At 43.4% G+C, this 26,172-nt stretch overlaps 1 protein-coding gene across 2 annotated transcripts in view; it reads left to right on the plus strand.

Annotated features, from left to right (window-relative positions):
- The window catches only part of spock2 (SPARC (osteonectin), cwcv and kazal like domains proteoglycan 2), a 73,805-nt gene that overhangs the window by 13,803 nt on the left and 33,830 nt on the right, over nt 1-26,172 (plus strand). Inside the window, exons 2-3 of one of the 2 annotated variants that reach the window (XM_043679136.1) lie at nt 8,410-8,418; nt 19,570-19,612. In XM_043679136.1, the coding sequence (XP_043535071.1) occupies nt 8,410-8,418; nt 19,570-19,612 (52 nt within the window). The remainder of the gene's footprint in view (nt 1-8,409; nt 8,419-19,569; nt 19,613-26,172) is intronic. The other variant, XM_043679138.1, reaches the window with a different exon arrangement.

Genomic DNA, 26,172 nt, shown 5'->3' on the forward strand with positions numbered 1-26,172 from the left:
GGGGGGGGTGTCCTTGTTCCGGTTGGAGGGGTGGGGTCTGAGGGTGGAGGGGCAGGATGTCTTTCTAGATGGTAATGGTGGTTGCTTTGGAAGATGCTGGCTAAAGAGCCTAATGCAGTGCCAAAACCCAACATCATTAGGGACGGAATTCTCCCCTCCTGATCCAGTCTGGCTTGTTATGTGACTGCAGATCCATATCCATCCTTAATTGCCCTCTGAAAAGACTTAGTGAGCCAGACACTTCAAGGGCAGTTAGGGATGGACAATAAATGCCCTCAACTCATACAAGAAGAATGAAAAAATGTTTGCCACCATAGTTATCCTTTGGTGATGGGATCATTGAATTGGAACCTTTAGGTTGACTGCTGTTGCTATTTCAGAATGATTAAGAAGCTTGACCTAGGAAAACATTGCAAATTAAAGTTTGCATAGTATGCTGAATGATTTGATGTGTTGATAAAACATATCAAAATTATAAAGTATTACAGCAATCTCAGAACACAAGAGGCAAAATCCTATTGTTTACCACAAGGCCACTGGAGATTGTTCACTATCTTGTAGATGTTAAAAGGTTTTAAATGACCATAATACAATTGATTAGATGTAGCTAAACCTTGGGAGGAGGTTTGACAGAAATAGAGGGGTGTGGATAGAGGGTATAAGAAGATTTTAGCATTAGTAGAAAAGATTCAGAAATCAATTATTTGAAGACAAATATTAATCAAGACTATTAGAAAGTAGCCATACTATGCACTAATGAGTTCTTGCTAAGAACCGGTACAGCACGCCAGAGCATTACAGAGAAGAACAGCTTAGAAAACAGCCCTTTGGTCCATTGAGTCAGTACCAGACAAAAACAGGCACCTAGCTATTCCCCCACTTAGCCAATAGCCTTGTGTGCCTTAGCATCACAAGTGGACATCTGAATATTTCTGAAACATTTTGAGGATTTCTGTCTCTACCACCTTTACAGACAGTGAGTTCCAAATACCCACCATCCTCTTGGTGGAACAATCTTCTTTACCTCCCCTCTAACACCTTACTTTAAATCTCTGCCCCTTGGTCATTGATCTCTCCACCAAGAGAATAAATTCTTTCCTGTCTACCCTGTCATAGAGTCATAGAGATGTACAGCATGGAAACAGATCTTTCGGTCCAACTCATCCATGCCGATCAGATATCTCAACCCAATCTAGTCCCACCTGCCAGCCCATATCCCTCCAAACCCTTCCTATTCTTACACTCATCCAGATGCCTTTTAAATGTACCAGCCTCCACCACTTCCTTTGGCAGCACATTCCATACACGCACCACCCTCTGCGTGAAAATGTTGCCCCTTAGCTCGCTTTTATATCTTTCCCCTCTCACCCTAAACCTATGCCCTCTAGTTCTGGACTCCATCTGTGCAACTCATAATTTTGATTGACCTGTTTCTGTGCTAGAATTATATTCTATAATTCTAAGACTGAATACAATATAAAACTGAAGGATATACACTCCATTAATACTCCTTATGAATGAACATGGGTCAGTGGACAAGAGTTTGTGGTTTTAGTTATGTTTATTGGTCAATGCATTGAGTGTAGGAGTTGGGAGGTCATGTTGCAGCCGTACAGGACATTGGGTTAGGCCACTTTTGGAATATTGCGTCTAATTCTGGTCTCCCTGCTATAGAGAAGATGTTGTGAAACTTGTCCAGAAAAGATTTACAAGGATGTTGCCAGTTTTGGAGGGTTTGAGCAATAGCGAAAGGTTGAATAGGTTGGGGCTATTTTCCCTGGAGTGTTGAAGGCTGAAGGGTGACCTTATAGAGATTTATAAAATCATGAGGGGCAAGGTATGGTGAATAGCCAAGGTCTTTTCCCCAGTGTCAGGGAGTCCAAAATAAAAGGGCATGGATTTAAGGTGAGTGGGGAAAGATTTAAAAAGGACGTAAGGGGCAACCTTTTCATGCAGAGGGTGGTGTGTGTGTGTGTGGAACGAGCTGCCAAAGGAAGTGGTGGAGGCTGGAAGAATTACAACATTCAAAAGGCATGAATGGAAGGGTTTAGAGGGATATGAGCCACGTGTTGGCAGGTGGAACTAGATTTATTTAGAATATCTGATCGGCATGGACATGTTGGACTGAAAGGTTTGTTACTGTGTTGTACATCTCTATGACTGGAGCATAAGGCTTGTCATAGGAGAAATTGGACAGTCCTGCTAAGAAGTGGATTGTTCAACATTTGTGCTTCTGTGGTAGTAGTTGAATTTTCCAAACTTATTCCCTTACCTAGAATAAAAACCTACAGATGAACTGGTCATTCATATCACTGCAGTTTAATCATAGAATCTCTACAGTGTGGAAACAGGCCCTTCTGCCCAACATGCTGAAGGGTAACCCACCCAGACCCATTCCCCTACATTTACCCCTGACTAATGTACCTAGCCTACACATCCCTGAACACTACGGGCAATTTAGCATGGCCCATTCACCTAACCTGCACATGTCTTCGGACTGTGGGTGGAAACACCCATAGACACAGGGAGAATGTGCAAATTTCCCATAGATAGTCACCCAAGGCTGGAATCAAACCCAGGTCCCTGGTACTGTGAGGTAGCAGTGCTAATCACTAAGCCACTGTGCCACCCTAAGTTTGGGTGATTTTGCTCCAACACTTTAAAACGCTTCACTGGCTGTAAAACATTTTAAGGCATCCTGAAATTGTATAAATACAAAGTCACTTTATGCATTTCCTGATTGTAGCATTAAGAACGGAATCTTACAAACAAAATGGATGCTTCAGTTTATTGATATTTGCAGACAGCAAACCAATGAAATATTAAACATTTTCACAGACAATTTGTTATCAGTTTTATTTTGCTTCCACGGTGGTCATTCTGCAGAATCAAAACCAGAAATGGCTGGAAAACCTCAGCAGGTCTGGCAATATCTGCGGAGAGAAAACCAGTAAAACGTCTGATTTTTGAGGAAGGGTGACTGGACTCGGATGGCTAACTCTGTTTCTGAGTGCACACACACATTACCAGTCCCGATGAGCTTATCCAGCACTTTCTGCTTTAGTTTCAGATCCTCAGCATCTTTGTTTTATTCTGCAGGATGATGTGTTCTCTTCCAAATCAGTTCCCTCTTGTTCCAGAGGCTGATTTCTTTGTTATTATTAGCTCATAGGACATGAGTACCGCTGCCTAAACCCACAATTATTGCCCATCCCAAATTGCACAGTGATCAGTTGATAGTCAACCGTATTGCAGTGGGACTGGAGTCACATGTAGACGAGATAAGGAAGGATATAGTGGAGTGATGAATTTTGCTGACATTTGACAGTGGTTACATGACCAACAGTAAGCTGCAGCCTTTTTATGCTTGACTTTTATTGCATTAAAACTTTACCATCTGCCATAGGATTTGAACCCATTCCCCCCCACCCCACCCCCCCAGGACATTAGCCTTGGGGTTCAGGATTACTTATCCAGAAACGACCCCCACCTCCCTGCTGTTAAACTGCAATGTAACAGAAATCTGCCGTTGAGTTAGGCTCCTGTGACCTTAGTCGTATTCAGCAAAAACATTTCACACAGTCATTAACTGCTTTAGCTGAACTACATTAATGTCTGAACCTAAATTGTATGTGCTGTAGTGCTGCTGCAGGAAATGTAATTAAATGGTGTTTCACCTGCATAAATTTGCAATTTTCTGTATCATGGAGACAAATTATTTTGCACAACCTACTATCCCATAGGCCAGAAGTGTCTAATCATTTGCTTTCAAGTGTCATCTGACATCAAAAATCCTCAGGGACGCATTTGATGACTAAATGCATGCTCCCATTAATTTCCAGATATCCCAAATTGCTTACACTATCAAACCTTAATGTTCTCATTTATGTTGACAAAAAGAAAGGCTTGCATTTATAAAGCGCCTTTCACAGCCTTACAATGGCCTGAAGCACTCTGTAGCCAGCTAAGTATTTTTGTTTTGAAAGTGTAAGGTCTGAGTAGGAAATGGGTGAGATCATTCACACAATTCAGGACCCCCCCCCCACTTCACGAGGAGCAAATGAGATAATCTGTTGTGATATTCCTTCCAGAACAAATATTGCAAGAACTGCCCTGCATTTTAAGTCAGACAGTTGGGTCCTTTACATTCTACTGAGAGATGAGAAAGATATTGGAAAATCTCACGCGAAAGGCAGTACCCCTGACAATGCAGCCCTCCTGCAGTATTGCGGTAAAAATGTTGACCTGAATTATAATCTCAAATCTCTGGAGTCGGACTTGGGTCCACAAACTTGTAACTCAAAAGTTCATAGAATTCAGAAGATTAGTGACTCTGTGCAAGAAGAAACTCCTCTTCAGCTGAATTGATCGGATTGAAACTTACAGCATACTGAGAGGTCTGGGATGTGGAGATGCTGCCTCGCGTGGGAGAGACTAGGACCCAAGGGCATAGCCTCAGGGTGTCGGGATGACTCTTCAGAACTGAGATGATGAGGAGCATCACTCTGAAAGATTGTGATTTCAGGTAAACCTGTGGGACTATTACTTGGTGTCACGTGACCTCTGACCTTGTCCACCCCATCATAAAAATTAATCAAATGGAGCCTTGAATAAATTAAAAGACCCAGCCCTCCCTACCTTTTGCGAAAGAGAATTACTCAAAACGAGAGAAGGCATTTCTCCTCACCTCTGTCTTAAAAAGGGAGAAGTCTTATTCTTAAACTATGGAAACGCCCTCAGTTTTAGTTCTCCGCCCCCATCCCATACATTCATTCCAGGAGGAAACATTTTCTAAGATTCCAATTTCCAAGCTAGAAGTGCTTTGGCAAATAAAATCAGTTGTTCTGGTTAAAACTCGCGACTTAAATTGTCTCCAACCCTCCATGGCCTAACCTGCTTCCTGATGAGAGGCCATTTTGCTCTCACACAATCACTGGAAGAAATTAGAATCTCTTGTGGTGCAGTGGTAGTGTCCCTCCCTCTGAGTTAGGAGAGCCAGGTGCAAGTCTCACCTGCTGCAGAGGTATGCAATAACATCTCTGAACAAGTTGATTAAAGTAACTCGAGGGACAATATTAAGGACTCTTGTGGTGGGGTAGTAGTGTCCCTCCTCAGAGACAGGACATCATGTTCAAATCCCACCAGCTCCGATATGTAATGACCTCCCTGGACTGGTTACTCAGAAATGGTTCAAAGGCAGAAATTAAAGCCATGGTCCTAGAATCCAGAGATCCCAATAAGGGGAAAATGGCTGAGAGAGCTCTCTTGTCCTCAGTAAATCTGACTCTTTCTAATGTACCAAAGTAATTGGTGAAACATTCTGTTAATTTAAATGAAAAATGTTGTTTGAGACCTGAGGAATATTGTACTAAGCCCCTATGGGCAATTGAAGAGGAGTAATTTTCACTGATTTGCAAATTCTATTGAATTAAGAAAACTTTTATTGAACAGTGTCATCAATGTTCACTCAAGCCACATCACATCAAATGAGCTACATGGAGGTACAGTGAACGCTGTTAAATGTGAACACAGCAGCCATTTTGAGCACAGCAAGATCTCATTATCAGTGATGGAGCAAATTCTCATTTAACTTACATCCAGTGAAAGTAGAAATATGGGTAGATATGAGGAAAACGTCAGCTCTTGAACATTGTCTTCCAAGCTCAGATAGAATAATAATTTGTAATAGTAATAATTAACATGCCCAGGAACAGATCATATGTACGACTATCATTCTTAGGTGTGCACCATTTAAGCATTAATTTAGTAGTCTACAATCCAGTTGAGATTTCACAAGCATTTATTTTTTAATGATGTGAAATTCAGAATGACCTTGGAGGTTTCTCCTGAGGAATGCTCTGCCTGAAAGCACAGCTCTTCACTGAAGGTGAGAACAACACGATTTTAAAACCCAGTCTGAGACTTGGCTCCTTCATTGAACATCATTTCTTTAATTTGAACAGTCGGATTCAGGTGTTTGCCACATAGACCCTTGATGACGCAAAAGGAAATGTGGAAGTGAGAAGATAATAAAAGCAGAATGGTTTGGCCATGAGCAGACTCAATGGACTGAGTGGCCTCTATCTGCTGCTGTGTTCAGTTGTAAAGGGATCATAGGGATATTGAACCACAAATATAGGGTCAACCAGGGAAGTACAAACTTAAAGATTAAGTGTTATGGAGTGACAGCAGGAAGCACGTTATCACACAGAGTGCAATCATATGAGATCCTTTCCCACACACCCCCCCCCCCTCCCCCCCGATGAACTTCCAGAGGAAGTGGTGGATGCGAGTCCAGTTACAATGTTTAAAAGACATTGAGAAAAGACATGACTAGAAAAGATTTGGAGGGATATGAGTCAAATACAGGCAAAAGGGACTACTTCAGTTCAGGATATCTGGGTTGGCATGATTTGGAGATGCCGGTGTTGGACTGGGGTGTACAAAGTTAAAAATCACACAATACCAGGCTATACTTCATGGGTTGGCATGGATGAGTTGGACCAAAGGGTCTGTTTCCATGTTGTATGACCTTATGACTCTGCTTCTGTGTTGCAGCAGAGATATCACACAAAGCTGATTCATTGCAGCAAGCATAATGCTCCTATGAAATCTGATCATGAAACTGGTATCAGTTTGGTAGTTTTTTAATAGTTATGATCGCAGCAGATGTTAATACTGGACTGAAATCCCGTACTGAAATCTAGCTTGATCTTTATTTTCTTTAAAGGGGAAGGTCTTTCACTGAAACACAAATGCCACACAATGCTGATGATTTGGTTTTAACAAAGTTTATTACGCAGAAGAAAAGAAGATAGAATAAACCAAGCTATTTACATATAATGCACATTGAACATTTTCAAAACATACACTAAAAATACAAACAGCAGAGAGAATTCACTTTGCTTTCACATTGATATGTTTAACATCACTGTTTCTTTCAATTCTCAGTTTTGACAATTTGATTACCTCTTCCTTGAGAAGTCACATAACCGAACTTAGACTTCCTCAGCTTCAAATAACCTCTTCAGATTCTGCATAACACTGCTGGTATGAAGGTCTCAACTGAAACCCTTACGATGAGATAATGTATTTCCTATATGACTCCTCTCTCTAGGGGAAACTCTCTAAGAGTATGTATATGTTTAACCAGAATTACAGAACTGAATCCAAAAGCTTTCCAAGCTATTAATTTTAAAAAAGTCCTGATTCTTCTAAACTGAAAACAAGCTGATGCTCTTCAGTGTTTACTCTGTCGCGTTTTGTACACACCTAACCACAGAAGATATATGTGTGATCTATTTTTTAGCTGTTACAAGTTATTATTCAATTGGAGCTTGAAAAAGGATGTTGAGTTTGCACGACTCGCAAACTGCATGAATAATACCCATTATCACTCCACAGGATCCTTGTCTCAGACTGGTTTATAATCAAACATGGCTTCATAAATACTGACAAACTATTCATTAAATCCCCTCATACACGGAGTCCAACTCCATATGCCACTAGTTCAAAATCCAAACTCTTAAATGATATTAATCTCACATCTTGCATCAGACAATACCAAGTTACTGTTGTGGTTTGGTTACATGGATGATGTGGTTTCTTCATTCCCTCAGTAATTAGCTACAGCACTGACTACATCATTTGGTTAATAAGGCAGTTAACCGGTTGAATTGAGGAATGGATGCAGCTCTTTCCCATCATTACCCCACCACCACCTTTCGCTTTCCTCTATCCTTAGTGAAGATGGGTCTGCAATCTACCATCCATGACTCTGTGAGGCCACGTACCAAGGGCTAGCAAGTGGGTTATGCTGAATGGCTACTCGTTGGAAGCAATGAACCAAGTGGCCTCAATCCATACCACAACTTTTCATGGACCCGTGGCTCAGCAATGAGGGTGCTAGCCAGGGATGGTACCCAGGATATGAGCCGCCTGTTACTGTAGATTGTTGGGGTACTTGGCTGGGGAAGCTAGAAGCAGTGCTTCTGGTTTCACTACCAACTGTGTCAAGCCAATCTCAGCAGCTGGATCATTGGGGGGGTCTTGGTTTAACATCTCAACTGACCTTTGTGTCTCACTACCTGTTGATCATGTGCCTTTATTACAAGGACCTTGTGTGCAGTGGTACTCACTGTACGTTGGAGAAGAAGGTATCTCACTTGCCCTGAAGATGTGTCACAAAATACAAAATAGTTCCTTTGCATCTTTTATTAAATGGATGGTCTGGTCAAGCATTAGCTTGTTAAAGGAACTGGATACAGCTTGACAAATCTCCCAATGAGCTGTGGATCCACTCATAATCTGTATTAATTTTGTTTGGACTTGGTTTTGACTTCCCTGAACTTACTGATTATTTTCATTTTTCTTCCTCCCACTTTCTCCCCATCTCATGCTGCCGGTCAGGAAGTGGAGGTTAGTGGTAGCTTTGTTCTGGTACATGGTCTAATTTTCTTGTATATGGTATAATTTTTGATTACTGTAAAAAAACCTCTTATTTTACATTACTGTAAATGCGCTATCTTACTTTGTCATAAATGCTGTTGCATTACAAAAGGATAATGGATCCTGATTTACATGAACATTCTTAACAGTGATATTTGAATAAAGTAGAGAAAGTGAGGACTGCACATATTTGAATAAATTTAATTTAACTTTAATCGTTCCTAATAAATGTCGCCTCCTAAATTTCTGCTCACGTTTCTTCATCGTTTATGGTTAACTTTGACAGATTAAAAATGTGATTTTGCTTCCCCTAACTGTTTGCCTGTCTTTGGGGAGTGCCCAATCTCTCTAACACTGGGTAGCAGCTGATGATCAGAAGGCAATACTCTTGCCTCTTGTCAGGAAGCTGTGATTTCAATCTCCACTTTAGAGATTTAAATACAAATAGAAAGCAACTTGATGCAGTTATGAGGGAGTACAGATTTGCCAGAGATACCATCTTTTGTTTGAGATGTAAAGCCGAGACCCACTGACTTTTAATTAATTTGATTTTGATTTTATTGTCATACGCATCACATAACACTAGGTTATAGTCCAACAGGTTTATTTAGAAGCATTAACTTTCAGAGCGCCGCTCCTTCATCCTTTGAGTTACCTGATGAAGGACCAGCTAATGCTTCCAGACAAACCTGTCGGACTATAATCTGGTATTGTGTGATTTTTAACTTTGCACACCCCAGTCCAACACCGGCTCCTCCACATCACAAGTACAGCAGTACAGTGAAAAGTGTATAATGTCACCACACAAGTACCTAGTATCTTAAGGACAAGGTAGAAAGAAAAAACAAAGTTAAAAGTTCTGGATGTAGGTTTGCTCGCTGAGCTTGAAGGTTTATTTTCAGACGTTTCGTAACCATTCTAGGTAACATCTTCAGTGAGCCTCTGAATGAAGCACTGTTGGTGTAGCCCACTTTCTATTTATATGTTTGAGTTTTCTAGGATTGGTGATTTAATTTCCTGTGGTGACATCATTTCCTATGGTGATGTCATTTCCTGTTCTTTTTCTCAGGGAGTGGTAAATGGGGTCCAAGTCAATGTTTTTATTGATAGAGTTCCGGTTGGAATGCCATGTTTCTAGGAATTCTCATGCATGTCTCTGTACTCTGAACGAACCTTCCAGCTCAGCAAGCAAACCTACACCCAGCACTTCAACCTGAGCTCCAAATCTTCTCAAAACCCGCTAAAATTAAAAGTTAAACATTGCAGTAATTGTAGTATAGTGTAAAACATACCAAATAAGATTAAAAGTTACACATTGCAGACCTTCTTAGTTTGAAGTAGAAAATAAAGTTCAAACGTTATAGTTTATCTTAAGTGCTTAGCCACGGTGGGACTGCACAGAGAGGAATCACCTCGAGACTGGAAGTCCATGCTGAGGCCAGTTGTAGTTGGCAGAAGAATTCCCATGATATAACGAAGAATAGAAGGGTCCTTATCAGTGTCCTGATCAATATTGGAAACTGAAAGAACTGTAGATGCTGGAAATCAGAACCAAAAACAGAAATCGCTGGAAAATCTCACCAGGCCTGACACCATTTGTGGAGAGCAGTCAGAGTTAATGTTTTGGGTCCCCAGTGACTCTTCCTCACAACTGATGGTAGTTCAGATAATGTTGGTTTTTATGCTGAAGGGAGTAAGGAGTAAACGATAGGTGGAGATAGACCCCGAAGAGAGAGAAGAATAGTTGGACAGGCAAAGGAGTGGATAATGGTCAGCCCTGGACGATAAATAGTTGTTAATGGGGAACTATTAGTGGTTAATAATGGGTTTTGTGTAATAGCAGACCATGTGATAATGAGGCCTGGTGTTTGTCCCTCAATATTTATCCCCAACCAGGAGTAGTAAAGGCAGATGATTTGATAACAACCGCACTGCTGCTGAGATGGCCACTTGCTGCCCTGTAGGGATTACTGGGATTCTATATAAGCTTGTACAAACTGGCGACCAGAAGCTTTAGCCTAAAAACTGAATTTTAAGGAAGGGTCTTAAAATGGAGACCAGAAAGATCAGAGAGAGAGTTCCTGATCAACGGGCCAACATTTAAAATTTTTAATACTATGCTCCAACTCGCGATAATTTGGGTTTCGCAACCAGGGGAATTAAAGTGTACAATGCACAGAGCATTATTCTGCTTGTGTGAATCTCTTGAGGACACAATGTCTTAAACCTGTTTGTCAAAATCCAACCTGGCCATTTCCATTCCCTGCCATCTGCATTCTAGGAACAGCAGCTTAATCATTATGGTCATGAGGGAGTACTGCATTGCTCGAGGTGCTGTCATGTGGACTTCAATCTCTCTGAATGTCCCCTCTCTCCTTCCTAACTGTTTGGAGAGCTCTTAAAACCCTGCTCTGTTTCGAACATGTCTACTGGTCTGTTTTCTGCCTGCTCAGTCACTCTCCAGTGCTAACATACCCTAAACTGCCTCCCGCCTCTAAACCATTCAGATGTCTGTCCAGCAAAGAGAACTTCAGTCTTGGTTTTACTTGGCAGAGAGATCTCTAGCTCTCTTATGCAAAATGCCCATCCTTTCCTGATCTGCAAGTGTGTGTATGTGAGTGTGTGTGTGTGTATGTGTGTGTATGTGTGTGTGTGTGTATATATAGGTGGCTCTGTGAATGGATGTATCATTATAACGTACATAAAGTAACCTCAAATATATACAAGGCCAAACAGAGAGTTCACTATCTGAAGGTGCAGCTCAGAAGTTTGTAAATGTTTATACCATCCACTCTATGGATCTGAGCAGCAGGAGTCAATATAATGCCCTGTATTGATTGATATTAACCCAGAGTGTAATGGTCTCTGGTCTAGTGTCGAGAACAGTACCAGGCAGTGCTGCACTGTCAGAGGTACTGTGTTTCAGATGGGGCTTTTAATCAAGGGCCTATCTGCTGTCTAAGGCGGATGTAAACCATCCCATGGCATTCCACGTATTTTGAAGAAAAACAAGATAGTTCTCTGTGATCACCAGATTATTGTTGTCAGTGATTATAGATGCCAAGAGGCAATCCCAAACTAAGCGCGAGACCCAGTCTAACCACATGGACAGCTATCGTGTGTAAAAAGGTTTACACAACGTAATGGGCTACAAAACAACAGTACATCCCTACCCAACGAGCTCAATGCATTCTACACTCGCTTTGAACAGAAGGTCAGTGAAACCGTGTCACCCATCCCACCAGCTTTGGATGAACCTATTCCCACGGTTACCGCCGCTGACGTCGGATTAGCCTTCTCAAGGGTGACCCCACGGAAAACAACTGGTCCAGATCAAGTCTCCGGCCGTGCTCTCAGATCCGGTGCAGACCAGCTGGTGGGAGTATTCGCTGACATTTTAGTCTCTCTTTAACATGATCTGAAGTCCTCACCTGCTTCAAGAAGACCACCATCATCCCAGTGCCAAAGAAAAGCCACTCAGCGTGCCTCATTGACTACCAGCCAGTGGCTCTGACCTCTATAAATGCTCGGAGAGGTTGGTCATGGCTCACATCAACACCAGGCTCCCCAGATTGCCTCAATCCTTTGCAATTCTCCTACCAGCATAACGGATCCATGGTAGACAACCTCTCCCTGGACCTACACTCATCCTTGGAACATCTGGATAGCAAAGATACCTACGTCAGGCTCCTGCCTATCAACTATAGTTCCGTCTTCAACACCATAATTTCAAACAAACTCATCTCCAGACTCTAGGTCTTGGCTCCCCAGTCTATAACTGGATTCTGAACTTCCTGACCCATGTACTGCAATCAGTAAGAATGGGTGGCAACACCTCCACAAGAATCCTCAACATCAATGCCCCGCAAGACTGCATACTCAATCCCCTACAATACTCCCGAAACGCTCACAACTGTGTGGCAAAATTCCACCTCAACTCCATTTACAAATTTGCTGATAGGTTGGATCTCCAACAACGAGACAGAATACAGGAGAGATATTGAGTACTTAGCAGCATGGTGTAAAGACAAGGACCTCTCCAGCAATGTCAGCAAAAAGAAGGAGCAGGTCAGTCTTTAGGAAGCTGAGTGGAGGGCACAGCCCGGTCGGTGTCCACGGGGCTTAGGTGGAGATGGTCAAGCGCATCAAGTTCGTGGGGGTGACGATTACCAGCAATCTGTCCTGGCCCACCCAGCTCAATGAGATGGTTAAGAAAGCACAACAATGTCTCTACTTCCTCAGGAGGCTAAGGAAATTCAGCATGTCCATAAAGACTGTTAGCAATTTTTATGGATGCACCATAGAAAGCATCCTATCTGGATGCATCACAGCTTGGGATGGCAACTACTATTGCCAAGACCACAAGAAACTACAGAGAGTTGTGAACACAGCCCGGTCCATCACACAAACCACTGACTATCTAAACTTCCCACTGCCTCGGGAAAGCAACCAACATCATCAAAGACCCCTCTGTTATACTCTCTTCCACCCTCTTCCATTGGGCAGAAAATAATAAAAGGTTTGGATACACATATGAACAGATTCAGGAGTTGCTTCTTTCCCACTGTTATCAGACTTTTGAATGACCCTCTCCAATGTTCATTCTGATCTCTGTCTCTGCACCTTCCCTGGGACTGTAACACTATATCCTGCACTCTGTTCTGCTACCTGATGCACTTTGTATGGAACAATGTGCCTGTACAGCTTGCAAAAACAGCACTTTTCATTGTATCTTGGTACATGTGACAACAATCAATCAATTAATTATTATTGCTGTTTGTGCTATTTTACTGTGTGCAAATTGGGTTCTGTATTTCCTGCATTACAACAGTGCCTACACTTTGTAAAGTGTCTGTTTGGCTGGAAAGTATATTATGGAGTTCTGAGGTTGCCACATAGAAGCAAGCCTTTTTCCATCATGGCCACAGGTACGAGCATTTCTGATTGACTATGTAATGCAATGCCGATTGATGGATGTATTTGAGAAATGAAGTATGATGGCATATGGGCTCAAGAATGTGCATTTAGCCAATCTGAAGTGTTTCTTTAGGGTGTTCATTCCGGGAACTGCTGCTGACTGAAGCAGTGCTATCTGAGCTGATGATGCTATCAGAAGGGTTCGATTGAGTTTCTTCATTGTAAGTCGCTATTCCCCATCAATTATTCGCTCTGTGGTGTCTGGCACATTGTCTATAGACAAAAAAGGGATCAATACATTTTTTTTTGAAGAGTTGTCTTAGCCCAGAGGCACATTAAAGAGAGGCTGCAGTACTCTAACCACTGACAGCTTGAAGCTTCCTGGTATCAACAATCGATAATTACGGATAAAAATAGAAAATGTCCTAACCGGGGCCTAGAGATGGCATGGGGCAAAATTAGCCTCAACGTACAAAATGTTTCTTTGCAAGAAATGTCTTCACCTGTAAGCATTAATTTCCAGGATGACTAATGTTCTGATACCCCTTATTCTTTCATGGGATTTGGGCTTCACTGGTAGAGCAGCATTGTTGCCAGTCAGTAATCGCCTTTGAACTAAGTGGTTTGCTCAGCCATTTCAAAGGGCAGTTCAGAGCTAACCACATTGCTGTGGGTCTGAAGTCACATATTGGTCAGACCAGGTAAGATCGGCAGATTTCTAGAATTAAATACACAAATAGAAATTGCTGGAGAAACTCAGCAGGTCTGCTAGCACCTGTGGAGAGAAAGCAAAGTCTGGTGACCCTTCCTCAGAATCGATGGGAAAAGGAGTATTGATGCTGATACTGGGGTGGGAGAGGAGTGAGCGGGTGGGGAGAGATGATGGCAGTGGGAAGGTAAAGGGTTGGTAAAAAAACATGGTGGGAACCACAAGCAGGTGAAAATGGATTGGCTACACTGAAAGCATCCTATATATTGTCAGGGCCTGGGAGTGGGAATGGGTCCAGAATATGGGAAAAGATGTTTGTAGTGATTGTAATGAGTTCAGACAGCTGGATCTCCATAGAATATCAGTTCCCTGATTGGGGCTGTTAATCTGGTCTAATCAGGGAGTCCTGGCTGACAGATAAGAAAGGAGGCGTGTACCAGCCTGTGTAGAGTTATTTCAGGGGACACCCACTCATCACTATTCACCAGTGTGAGAGGAGCTATTGGTTCCCACAGGAAGACAGAGCTGGGTTAACCAAAGAGATACAGGCCCAAATATTCCACCCATCTTTGCTGTGAAAGGAAGTCATCAGCCTGGTGAACAGGGAATTATGCACGCATGTTCTCCAAGTGGATTTCCAGAAGATATCTCATGAAGATTTGTACAAGAGCTTATTAACATTAACGAACTAATACAGAATTTTTAAAAAAGGGGTGTCAGAGATGCTGAAACTCTGGTAGCTGACTCTGAATGAGGCGATACTGAGGTCAAGGACTGTTCATGTGTAAATAAAGGGTGACTTTGTGACAGATACTGGCCTCTGTCGAGTTTTTTCATGTTCAGATTCTAAAATGATTGAAGTCAATATCGAGTCCTGAAGGCTGCAGAAGCAGAAACTGAGATCCTGTTCTTCCAGCATCACTGGAGCACTGCAGACAGAGATGTTGGCCAGGGAAACACAGTGGTGTGTGGAGGTGTCAGGTAGCTGCAATCTCAGTCATTTCTGTGGACAGAATTAAGGGCAGGACGAGAATATGGAGCAGGATATATGTTGGACTAAGATGAGGAGGAATATCTTCACTCAGAGGGTGAGGAGTCTTTGGAGTTCTCCCCCAGAGGGTTGTGGAAGATCCATCACTCTGCTTGGGACAGAGGTCAATAGATATCAGTGACATCAATGGAATGTATGAATAGTGCAGAAAAGTAATGTTGGATTGCGTGATCAACCAGAGCTCAAACAGGTTCAAAAGGCGGAATGGTCTGCTCCTACTTAAATGTCAAACTGATCTCATCAATGCAAGTTAACTTTCAAATGTTAATAAACCCATCTCAAAGTTTCTGCACTTATATCCTTATATCCAGACTAGTCCATGTTATCTCTAATATATGAAGAGATTGCATCTCTGAAATGAATGTGTCAACTGTTGACAACCTTATCTGTAAATGGTTTTCAAACACATTTTTCACAGGAGAAGGAAGCTCCAAATTGTCCCATTCTAAACCATCAAATTGAGTGTTTGTGTGTGCGTGTGCGGACAGTGTGTGTGTGTGTGTGTGTGTGTGGAGTTAGTGACATCATTTCCTTTGGTGGGACAACACATCCATCCTAGGACAAGCCAGAGACATGCACTAGAATTCCAAGAAGCATGGCATTCCAACTGGAACTCCATCAACAACCACATTGACTTGGATCCCAGTTACCACCCCCTGAGAAAAAGAACAGGAAATTACATCACCATAATAAGTAACGTCACCACAGGAAATGACATCACTAACTCAAGGAAACCCAAACATGTAAATAGAAAGCAGAAAACACCAGCAATGCTTCATTCAGAGGCTCACTGATGTTACCTAGTATGGTGATGAAACGTCTGAAAATGAACCTTGCAGCTCAGCAAGCAAACCTACATCCAGACCCTCAACCCGAGCTACAAACCTTCTCAAAACTTGCTAACTTCTAAGTGGTAAATATTTGGAACTTACTGACAAATGACATTTGATGGTGGGTCAACTGTTAATTTTAAAACTGACATTGATCAATTTTGTTATCTGAAAAAAAAAGGATATAGGACAAAGACAGAGTCATAGAGATGTACAGCACAGAAACAGACCCTTCAGTCCAACTCGTCCATGCCGACCAGGTATTCCAACCCAATCTAGTTCCACCTGCCAGTACCTGGCCCATATCCCTCCAAACTCTTCCTATTCATCTATCCATCCAGATGCCTTTTTAATGTTGCAATTGTACCAGCCTCCACCACTTCCTCTGGCAGCTGATTCCATACACGTACCATCCTCTGTATGAAAAAGTTGTCCCTAAGGTCTCTTTTATGTCTTTTCCCTCTCACCCTAAACCTATGCCCTCTAGTTCTGGACTCCCCAACCCCAGGGAAGAGACTTTGTCTATTCATCCTTCTGTGTCCCTCATGTGTAAAGCTCTATAAGGTCACCCCTCAGCCTCCGACACTCCAGGGAAAACAGCCCCAGCCTATTCAACCTCTCTCTATAGCTCAAATCCTCCAACCCTGGCAACATCCTTGTAAATCTTTTCTGAACCCTTACAAGTTTCACAACATCCTTCTGATAGGAAGGAGAACCAGAATTGCATGCAATATTCCAACAATGGCCTAACCAATGTCCTGTACAGCCGCAACGTGACCTCCCAACTCCTGTACTCGATACTCTGACCGATAAAGGAAAGCATACCAAACGCCTTCTTCACTATCCTATATATCTGGGACTCCACTTTCAAGGAGCTATGAGCCTGCACTCCAAGGTCTCTTTGTTCAGCAACACTCCCTAGGACCTTACCATCAAGTGTATAAGTCCTGCTAAGATTTGCTTTCCCAAAATGCAGCACCTCGCATTTATCTAAATTAAACTCCATCTGCCACTTTTCAGCCCATTGGCCCATCTGATCAAGATCCTGTTGTAATCTGAGGTAACCCTCTTCGCTGTCCACTACACCTCCAAGTTTGGTTTCATTTGGAAACTTACTAACTGTACCTTTTATGCTTGCATCCAAATCATTTATATAAATGATGAAATGTACAGGACCCAGCATCGATCCTTATGACACTCCACTGGTCACAGGCCTCCAGTCTGAAAAACAACCCTCCACCACCACCCTCTGTCTTCTAACTTTGAGCCAGTTCTGTATCCAAATGGCTAGTTTTCCCTGTATTGAATGAGATGTAATCTTGCTAACCAGCCTCCCATGGGGAACCTTGTCAAATGCCTTATAGTAGTCCATATAGTTCACATCCATCGCTCTGCCCTCATAAATCCTCTTTGTCACTTCTTCAAAAAACTCAATCAGGTTTGTGAGACATGATTTCCCACGTACAAAGCCATGTTGACTATCACTAATCAGTCCTTGCCTTTCCAAATACATGTACATCCTGTCCGTCATGATTCCTTCCAACAACTTGCCCCATGATCCCGGCGAATGACAGAATAGATCCAAAGGGCCGAGTGGCTTCCCCCGCTCCTGTGTTCCTATACGACAGAATACAATGTACTTAATAATCAGCCTTCCATTTCCTTGGTAATAAACCAAGCTGTTAACTGGATGTTATTTCTTCTTGAGGTGGCACCTCCCTTGTTTCTTGTAATGGCACACCTCTGACATCACCCATTGCACTTAAAAATCAGTTACCTGTAGTCCAGAAATAATACTGTGTGAATATTCACAACGGAAAGCCTAGTCCATCATCCAACTCAAATTCTGCCCATTGACAAGTTTGATGGAGTGAGCCTGTTTAAACCGATCAGTGCTCTGCTAAAACACACAGTGATTATGTGCTAATGTTAACACAAGACAGTATCAGAAACTTAATATTGTGGTGTCAGGCCACCAGTATCGAGTCACTGTACATTTCAGGGGGCCACTGATGTGGTGACGTGGTTTAATTTCACGTTAATTTCTCTCATTGCTGGTGTCGCCTGGTCTTTGGTCTGTGCTGACATTTCGGATGACACCTCACCTTTAATTCGCTACTTTGCAGTGTGTCCTGAGTGCTACCCTTACATTCCATGACTGCAGCATTAGCCACCATGACCTCAGTCACCTCAGCTGTAAGATCTGAAATTCCCTCTTTATTGCGCTCCCTTGTCTTTTTTTATCTTGGACCCAGCTCTTTGGTAACTTGTCCTAAAGTCTCCTAAATTTGCTGTCTCTTTAGACGCACTTTGGGACATATAAAGGTGCTATATAAATGGAAAGTGTCATTGCCTTTGCATGTGACCAGTCATGATATAAAACAGGAAGATCAGTCGGTAACGTCACCCCAGCAAAGGGACGCACACCAGATGGGGTTTGAAGTAACTCTCCCACAATTCTATAATGTCATGATGTCTATAATAATTCCCATCTATTTTGAACCTCAACATTCGTGTTAAACTGGAAAACATAATAAATCTTATAAAGAAAGGAAGGAGTCACATTCATGAAGGTTTTCAGAACACTCCCAAAATGTTTGACGCCAATTAATTAATTTTCAAAAGTTTACACACTGGTATGTTATGCCAACGCTAGACTTTGGATTCATGTTTCACCTGAAGTGGCATCACCAACAATGGAGCATTCTCTCAATGCTGCACTGAATTATCCGCCTCGAGTGTACGGTCAGGTTCTGTACTGGGGCTTGAACTGATCATCTCCCAACCCACAGGCACAAGGGCTGTCAACTGAGCCAGTCTATCACACGGTCATCTAGTGTGTTGTACAACCAAAAGCAAAATCTAGAATCTCTGCAGTTAATCGCTTAAGTGTCAAGTTGATTAAAGCTTTGGGTGGTCCATATGGCTTCACAGCATCCAATCATTACACGCAGAGTTTTCAGTGAAGGCGGGGCAGGACTCACACTTTGAGTCAATGGCAATGTCCACTTTGTTCTTCTGGCTTTCCTGACAACAAGTAAAATTGTGAAACAGTGTCAAAGAGTGCTAGAGAAACTCAGCAGCTCTGGAAGTATCTGTGGAGAGAGAGAGAGAGAGAGACTGAGTTAACGTTTTGAGCCTAATCTGACTGTCCTTCATGTGCATTATGTCTGGGAGGTGAGGAGGAATACAATCTCTCTCTTACTGCCATCCTGCCACTGTTGTGGCTGCATTTTGATTCATCATTCACACGAAGGAAGGATTAAAATTTAATCTCATAATTCGAGTGCCTCTGAATGATCAAGAGAGTGACTGGTATCCTGAGAGGATTTTGGAGGGAGAGGGGGATTGAGAGGGACAATCCAAAGAAAATTATTTTTATGTTTTGAAATAATCAAAACTAAGGAACACAACCACTCACAAAACTTAATTAACAGACACCAAATCCCAAGAATAGCTAAAACGTTCCTAAGATTTGATAAAGCCTTATTTGAATGCAAATCTTTTGTAGTATCTCCATACCGTAAGTACGCTGCTTTAAAAGTAGATGACTGATGATGTATAAATAATTAATTTTCTCTTTTCATTACATTATCCTTCTCCTCATTTTTCAGGATGACTACATCCGAAACTGGGATCAGAAGACTTTTGATGAAGGTGAGCTTTTCCATTACACTCAGAGTCATAGAGATCTACAGACAACGGCCCTTTGGCTCATCATGTACACACCAGTTAAAAACTACCGTATAAGTATGAACTGTAAAGAGAGGCTAGGAAAGAATGAGCTGTAAGGAAAGGCTAGAAAAACTCGGGTTGTTTTCTCTGGAGCGGCGGAAGCTGAGGGGAGACTTGATAGAAGTTTATAAAATCATGAAATGCGTAGATAGGGTTGACGGTCAGAATATTTTTCCCAGAGTTGAAATGTCTCATACTAGGGGCAAGCATTTAAGGTGAGAGGGGAAAGGCTCAAAGCAGATGTAAGGGGCAAGTCTTTTACACAGAGGGTGGTAGGGAGTCTGGAACCCCCTGCCAGGGGTGGCGGTGGAGTCAGATACGATAGGGGTGTTTAAGGGACTTTTAGATAAGCACATGAATATGCAAGAAGTGAAGGGTTATGGAGCAAGAGCAGGCAGAAGGGATTTAGTTAATTTGACATCATGTTTGGTACAACATCATATACTATACAGTTCTATAACTATTCTAAATCCATTTTCCAACACTTGGCGCATAGCCTTGTGTGCCTAGTATCAGAAGTGCACATCTAGATGCTTCTTATGAGGGTATCTGCTTCTCCCACTCTTACAGCTCCAGGTTCCTACCACCCTCTGGGTAAAAAAGAGTTTCCCCACATCTCCTGTAAACCTCCTGCCTATTTCAGCTTAAATCTATGTCCCCAGTCATTGAACAAAGGAGGCAGAAAATCAAACGGTCACCAGACTGTTTCCTGGGATCCCAGAGCTGTCTTACGCGTTGAGTTTTTAATTCTCTGGGGTTTAAAACAATGAGAGGCAATCTCATTGAAACATAGAATGTTCTGAAGAAGCACAGGGGTAAATATTGAGAGGTACTGAAAGGATTGAGAGCCAGAGGGCACTGTTTTAAAGTGTTTTGCAAAAAGAATCAAATGCAAGGTGAGATAAAATTTCTTCTACGCAGGACTGGTTAGCGTCTGGAGTGCACTGACTGGAAGTGTGGTGGAGACAAATTCAATTGAGGCATCCCAGAGGGTGATTATTTAAATAAGCAAAAACATGCAGGACTGCAGGGAAAAGCCAGGAGATTGGCACAAAGTTTAAAAAGCTCAGAGAGCCAGCATAGACACAGTGGGCCAAATGACAATGTTCTGTACCACCACAGTTCTGTGATAGTTTCTGTTGACTGTGGAAATGTAGAACATGAAGACACAACCTCAGGACAAGAAGTCTATGACTTAGGACTGAAATGAGGAGACATTTCTTCACTCAGAGGGTTGTACAGCTTTAGAATTCTCTACCTCAGAGAATTGGAGAATATATTTAAGGCTGGGAGCAACAGAATTTTTGGTTTCCTGGGGAATTGGGAGTGTGAGAATTGGTGGGGAAAGTGGAGTTGAGGCAGAATATCAGGCATGAGGATCAAGGGGCTGAATAGTCTGGCCCTCTTCCTATCTCTTGTATCCTGTGTCCTGTAACGTTAAGGAACCTTTTGGTGATTTTTTTTGGGACTAAGAACATGCCAGAATTTCAAGTTCGCAGTCAACCCAATTTCTTTACCAATTGTCCAGACTGGTATGTTAGCACAAAGCATTTAACTTCTGGGCCTCTTACTCAGTTCCAAGTTGTAACTCTTCCTCTCTCCATCTCTCAGATTGACTCTATCTCATGAATTACCTCTTTCTCTCCCCTCCTGCTTCCACTCCCTCCCACTCCTTTCACAAAACCCTCACATTCTCTTGTTTTATCTCTCTGTCACCATCTTAGTCTTCAGGATTCCAACTGCAGTTTTAATTTTTCTCAACCGTATGGTGGCTCAGTGGTTAGCACTGCTATCTTGCAGCACCAGGGACCTGGGTTCGATTCCCACCTCGGGCGACTGTCTGTGTGGAGCTTGCACATTCTCCCCGTTTCTGTGTGGGTTTCCTCCGGGTGCTCCGGTTTCCTCCCACAGTCCAAAGATGTGCAAGTCAGGTCAATTGGCCATGCTAAATTGCCCATAGTGAGAGGTGTGTTAGTCAGAGGAAAATGTGTCTGGGTGGGTGATTCTTCGGATGGTCGGTGTGGACCTGCTGGGCCAAAGGGCCTGTTTCCACGCTGTAGGGAATCTAATCTAATCTAAACCGGTTTTGGGGAATGAGTTAGTGTTGAGAACAGGCCTTAATTTAAGGCTGGTTGGCTTTATAGAATCCCTACAGTGTGGAAGCAGGTATTTGGCCCATCCAGTCCATACCAACCCTCTGAAGAGCATGCCACCCAGACCCACTCCCCCACCCCATAACCCTGGACTTCCCACAGCCAATCCACCTAGCCTGCATTTATTTGTACTGTGGGAGGAAACCCTCACAGACACAGGGAGAATGTGCAAACTCTACACAGATAGTCACCCGAGGCTGGAATCAAACCCAGGTCCCTGCTGTTGCAAGGCAGCAGTGCTAACCACTGAGCCACCATGGTGCTGGAGGACAGCTGGCTGGCTGATCACTCTGGAAAGGCAGAAGGGGGTTGGTGTGGATTAGTCAATATGCTACCAGCAAGCCTTCAGTGCTTGACAAACACTGAGGATATGATAGATCAGCAGGGAGGATCTTTCCAACTGCATTGCCCCTGCAACGCTTTGCTGTACATCTGGATGTTTTTCTTTAATCACTCCGTGGGACATGGATGTCACTGACTGGGCCAGCATTTATTGCCCATCCCTAGTTGCTCTGGAGAAGGTGGTAGTGAGCTGCCTTCCTGAATTACCACAGTCCGTGAGCTGTAGGTTGATCCACAATGCTCTTAGGGAGGCAATTCCAGGATTTTGACCCAGTGAAGCAACGGCGATATATTTCCAAATCAGGATGCTTTGGAGGGGAACTTACAGCTGTTCCAATATACCTGCTGCCCTTGTCCTTCTCGATGGTAGTTGTTATGGGTTTGGAAAGTACTGTTGGAGGAGCCTTGATGAATTTTTCTTGATCAGTTTCTTGTAGATAGTACACAGTGAATACCTGTGGTGTAGAGAGTGGATGTTTGTGGATGTGGTCCCAAAATAAGCAAGATGCTTTATCGTGGATGGTGCCAAACGTCTTGTGTTGTTGGAGCTGCACTCATCCAACACACTCCCGACTTGTGCCTTGTAGATGGTGGACAGGGCTTGAGGAGTCAGGAAACCCACACAGAAACCTTGAGGAGTCAGGTTCACTGCAATATTCGTAGCGTTAGAAAACCTATCTTGTTCACTAATGTCCTTTAGGGAAGGAAACTGCCATCCTTACCTCGTCTGGCTTACATGTGACTCCAGACCCAAAGCAGTGTGGTTCAGTCTTAAATGTCCTCTCTGAAAGGCAGTAAGTGCTGACAAAGTCAGCCATGCCCTCATCCCATCAATGATTTTTCTCTTAAATTGAGGGATAAGTATTGATCCAGGACAAAACCAAGGGTCACAGCCACACACAGCAAAGGAATGAAATGGTCCCTATGAATGGTAGTGCTAAGTGAAGAGTTGGTCTGGTGTTTTCAGAGAGCAGCTCTCATACTGAGTGACGGTGTCAGGTTAGTGTCAAAAGGTATGGTGCTGGAAAAGCACAGCTGGTCAGGCAGCATCCGAGGAGCAGGAGAGTTGACGTTTCAAGCATCAGCTCTTCATCCTCTTCATCTTTTCCAGCACCACACTTTTCAACTGATCTCCAGCATCTGCAGCCCTCACTTTCCCCTGGTGTCAGGTTAGTGCTTGCTCTGGGGAGTGTCACTAACTCGATCAATGCCTGGGGGTTTGGGCTCAGTGGGGACTTGTGGCAGGAATGAAGAGATGGGGTGTGGGCCCAATTCACAGCTCATCACTTGCCCCCCTGCCCCCACGCAGCCAGAAACTAACACACAGCTGCCAGAGTGAAATGGATCAATGCCTCAGCTAGACAGCACGGTGTAGCTTGGTGTGGAGTCGGCTTGCTCTTCTCAGCTATCAGAAATCAATTGTATGTACGCAGAATATATCACCCGAGCTTAACACCCTGAAGCTGAGTGATACAGGGCTCAACGAGCAGAGTGAAACATCTGAAACACTCATTAATTTTGCTGTGTGAGACATGAACAAGAGGCTCCGCAGTCGAGATGGAAGGATTTTGAGGAGGAGGGGGGATTTTAATGTTTGGGGTTATTGGAGTATGGTTCCCAAAGTGGGGACCACTGGCAGGGATCTGACAGCACTCTCTCTTAGCCAGACCCTAGCCATTCTAGAAAAGCTCAGCAGGTCTGGCAGCATCTGTGAAGCGAAATCAGAGTTAATGTTTCAGATCAGGTGGGAACTGAGTTCTGAGGAAGGGTCGCCAGACCTGAAGCGATAACTCTGATTTCTCCTCACAGATGCTGCCAGACCTGCTGAGCTTTTCCAGCAATTTCTGTGTTTGCTCCAACCCCCTCCCCCCCACCCCATTTTGGGTTTGAGCTAGTTGGGCCTGATGGTCAGGAACTCAGCTATCACGGAATTGCAGAAGTGTTCCAGCGCAGAAGGAGGCCATTTGGCCCATCGTGAGTGCACTGGCTCCCCAAATGAACATTATCACTTTGTGCATTCTCCTGCCTTCCTCCCCTAACCTTGCACACTGGTTCTGTCCAAACATTCACATAATGGCTTCTTGGCTGCCTCAGTTGAACCTGTTTTCCATCACGCCTTCAGGCAGCGTGTCCTACCTCACTACATGAAAATGCAATTTCTTATGTTCACACAGACGTGCAACTCCTGCGGGCTGCCTTTTGTATTTGACTTGAACTTGACAATAATATTCCTGTCAGCCAACACAAAGGTTGGTGCTTACATGACCGCGGCAGTCGGAATTAATTGGTTAACTCTGTCAGACAGACCACAGGCGAGTGGCCAGCTGTATTATTCTGTGCAGCTCCTCCCGCTCTACCGTGACGATCTGTGAGCCTCACTGAGTGGCATCTCCATTTATCGGGCATGTCCTACACGAGCCGTGATGAAACCGGGAAGCCTGCTGCAGGCCCCTTGCCTTCACCTGGGCTTGGAAGTTGAGCTGGGGCGTTTTACAGTCTCGCTACACAAAGTGACTCGCTGCAGATGAGCTGGACCGTGTGAGATAGGACACTGTCCGAGGCTCCAACTGCAAAGCTTTGAGAAAGGGTGTGATACGCTCACCTTTTGCCCTGGGTGTGTTGTATAGTCAACACCCAGCATCCATGACCCAGATAGTTGGTGGGCTGTTAATTTTTAGCCAGGGGCATTTGCATAACTCTTGGATACGTGAATTATTGTAGTGAAATCCACAGTCACTGGAAGATATGGATAGTGCGCTACATTGATACTGGTGTGAATTGTTGACAAAGCAGCTGACCCCACTACCTCCCTCCCATGAAGGGCCAGTTTACCAGCTGTGTACTGAACATGTACAGCCAGAGAAACAGTGACGTGAAGCATGGAGACAGCAGGGAGCGATGTTTATCATTTAGCACTTTTCCCGTTTGGATTATACACGGCCAGCTGAATGAACACACACATGCATGACCTGGCACAGAACAGAATGCTTCATCACTTGTTGTAGGACCTGACAGTGAGCGAATTATTTGGCAGGATGTTGCCTGGGCTGGGGCGTTACAGTTTGGAAGAGCGATTAGGCAGACTGAGGTTGTTTTCTTTGGAGCAGAGTAGACTGAGACATGATTGCAATGTAGAAAACGATGAGGGGCATCAGTAGGGTAGACAGGAAGAAACTTTGCCCCTTGATTGAGTGGGGGTAGGGGAGCAGGCATAGTTTTAAGGTAAGTGGCAAGAGGTTTCAAGGAGATGTGAGAAAAACTTTTTCCCCCAGAGGATGGGAGTCTGGAACTCACTGCCTGTAAGGGTAGTAGAGGTAGAAACCCTCATAAAAGTGAAGAAGTATTTAGATGTGCACTTGTGATACCAAGACACACACGGCTATGGGTCAAGTGCTGGAAAATGAATTTGAATAGTGAGATGCTTGTTTTTGTCCAGCACAGACTCAGTGGGCCGAAGGGCCTCTTTTTGTGGTGTAGAACCCTTTGACTGTCATTCAAAGGAGCTAGATGACAATTTTTGTTGATGCTGAATGAGATTAAGCCAATTGGAGTCAACTGATTCAGCAGTAAATGTGCATTTTGACTCATTTATAATTGCTCTGTCTTTGCCATCCTGCCTTGTCCCCAGCTTCATAAAGTTTCTGACCTATCCGACATCCTGACCTTTATTACCCGGAGTTTCCCACTCTTCGGGCAGCACTTCTCTGTCACAAAGAAAAATTGCAGGAAGATGTGGAAGATTGGGGAAATGGAACTAACTGTGAATGATCCTTCAAAAAGCCAGGGCAGATTCGATGGGCTGAATAGCCTTCGGTGGTCTACAGTTCCATGAAATTATGTCAAGCTAATCAATGATTGGAGGACCAAGTGGCTAAGATTCCAATTGGTGAAGGGCACATTTCAGTCTGACATTTAGATTAGATTACAGTGTGGAAACAGGCCCTTTGGCCCAACAAGTCCACACCGCCCCGCCGAAGCGAAACCCAC

This window comes from Chiloscyllium plagiosum, chromosome 38 (genome assembly GCF_004010195.1).
Source record: "Chiloscyllium plagiosum isolate BGI_BamShark_2017 chromosome 38, ASM401019v2, whole genome shotgun sequence".
NCBI classification, from domain to species: domain Eukaryota; kingdom Metazoa; phylum Chordata; class Chondrichthyes; order Orectolobiformes; family Hemiscylliidae; genus Chiloscyllium; species Chiloscyllium plagiosum.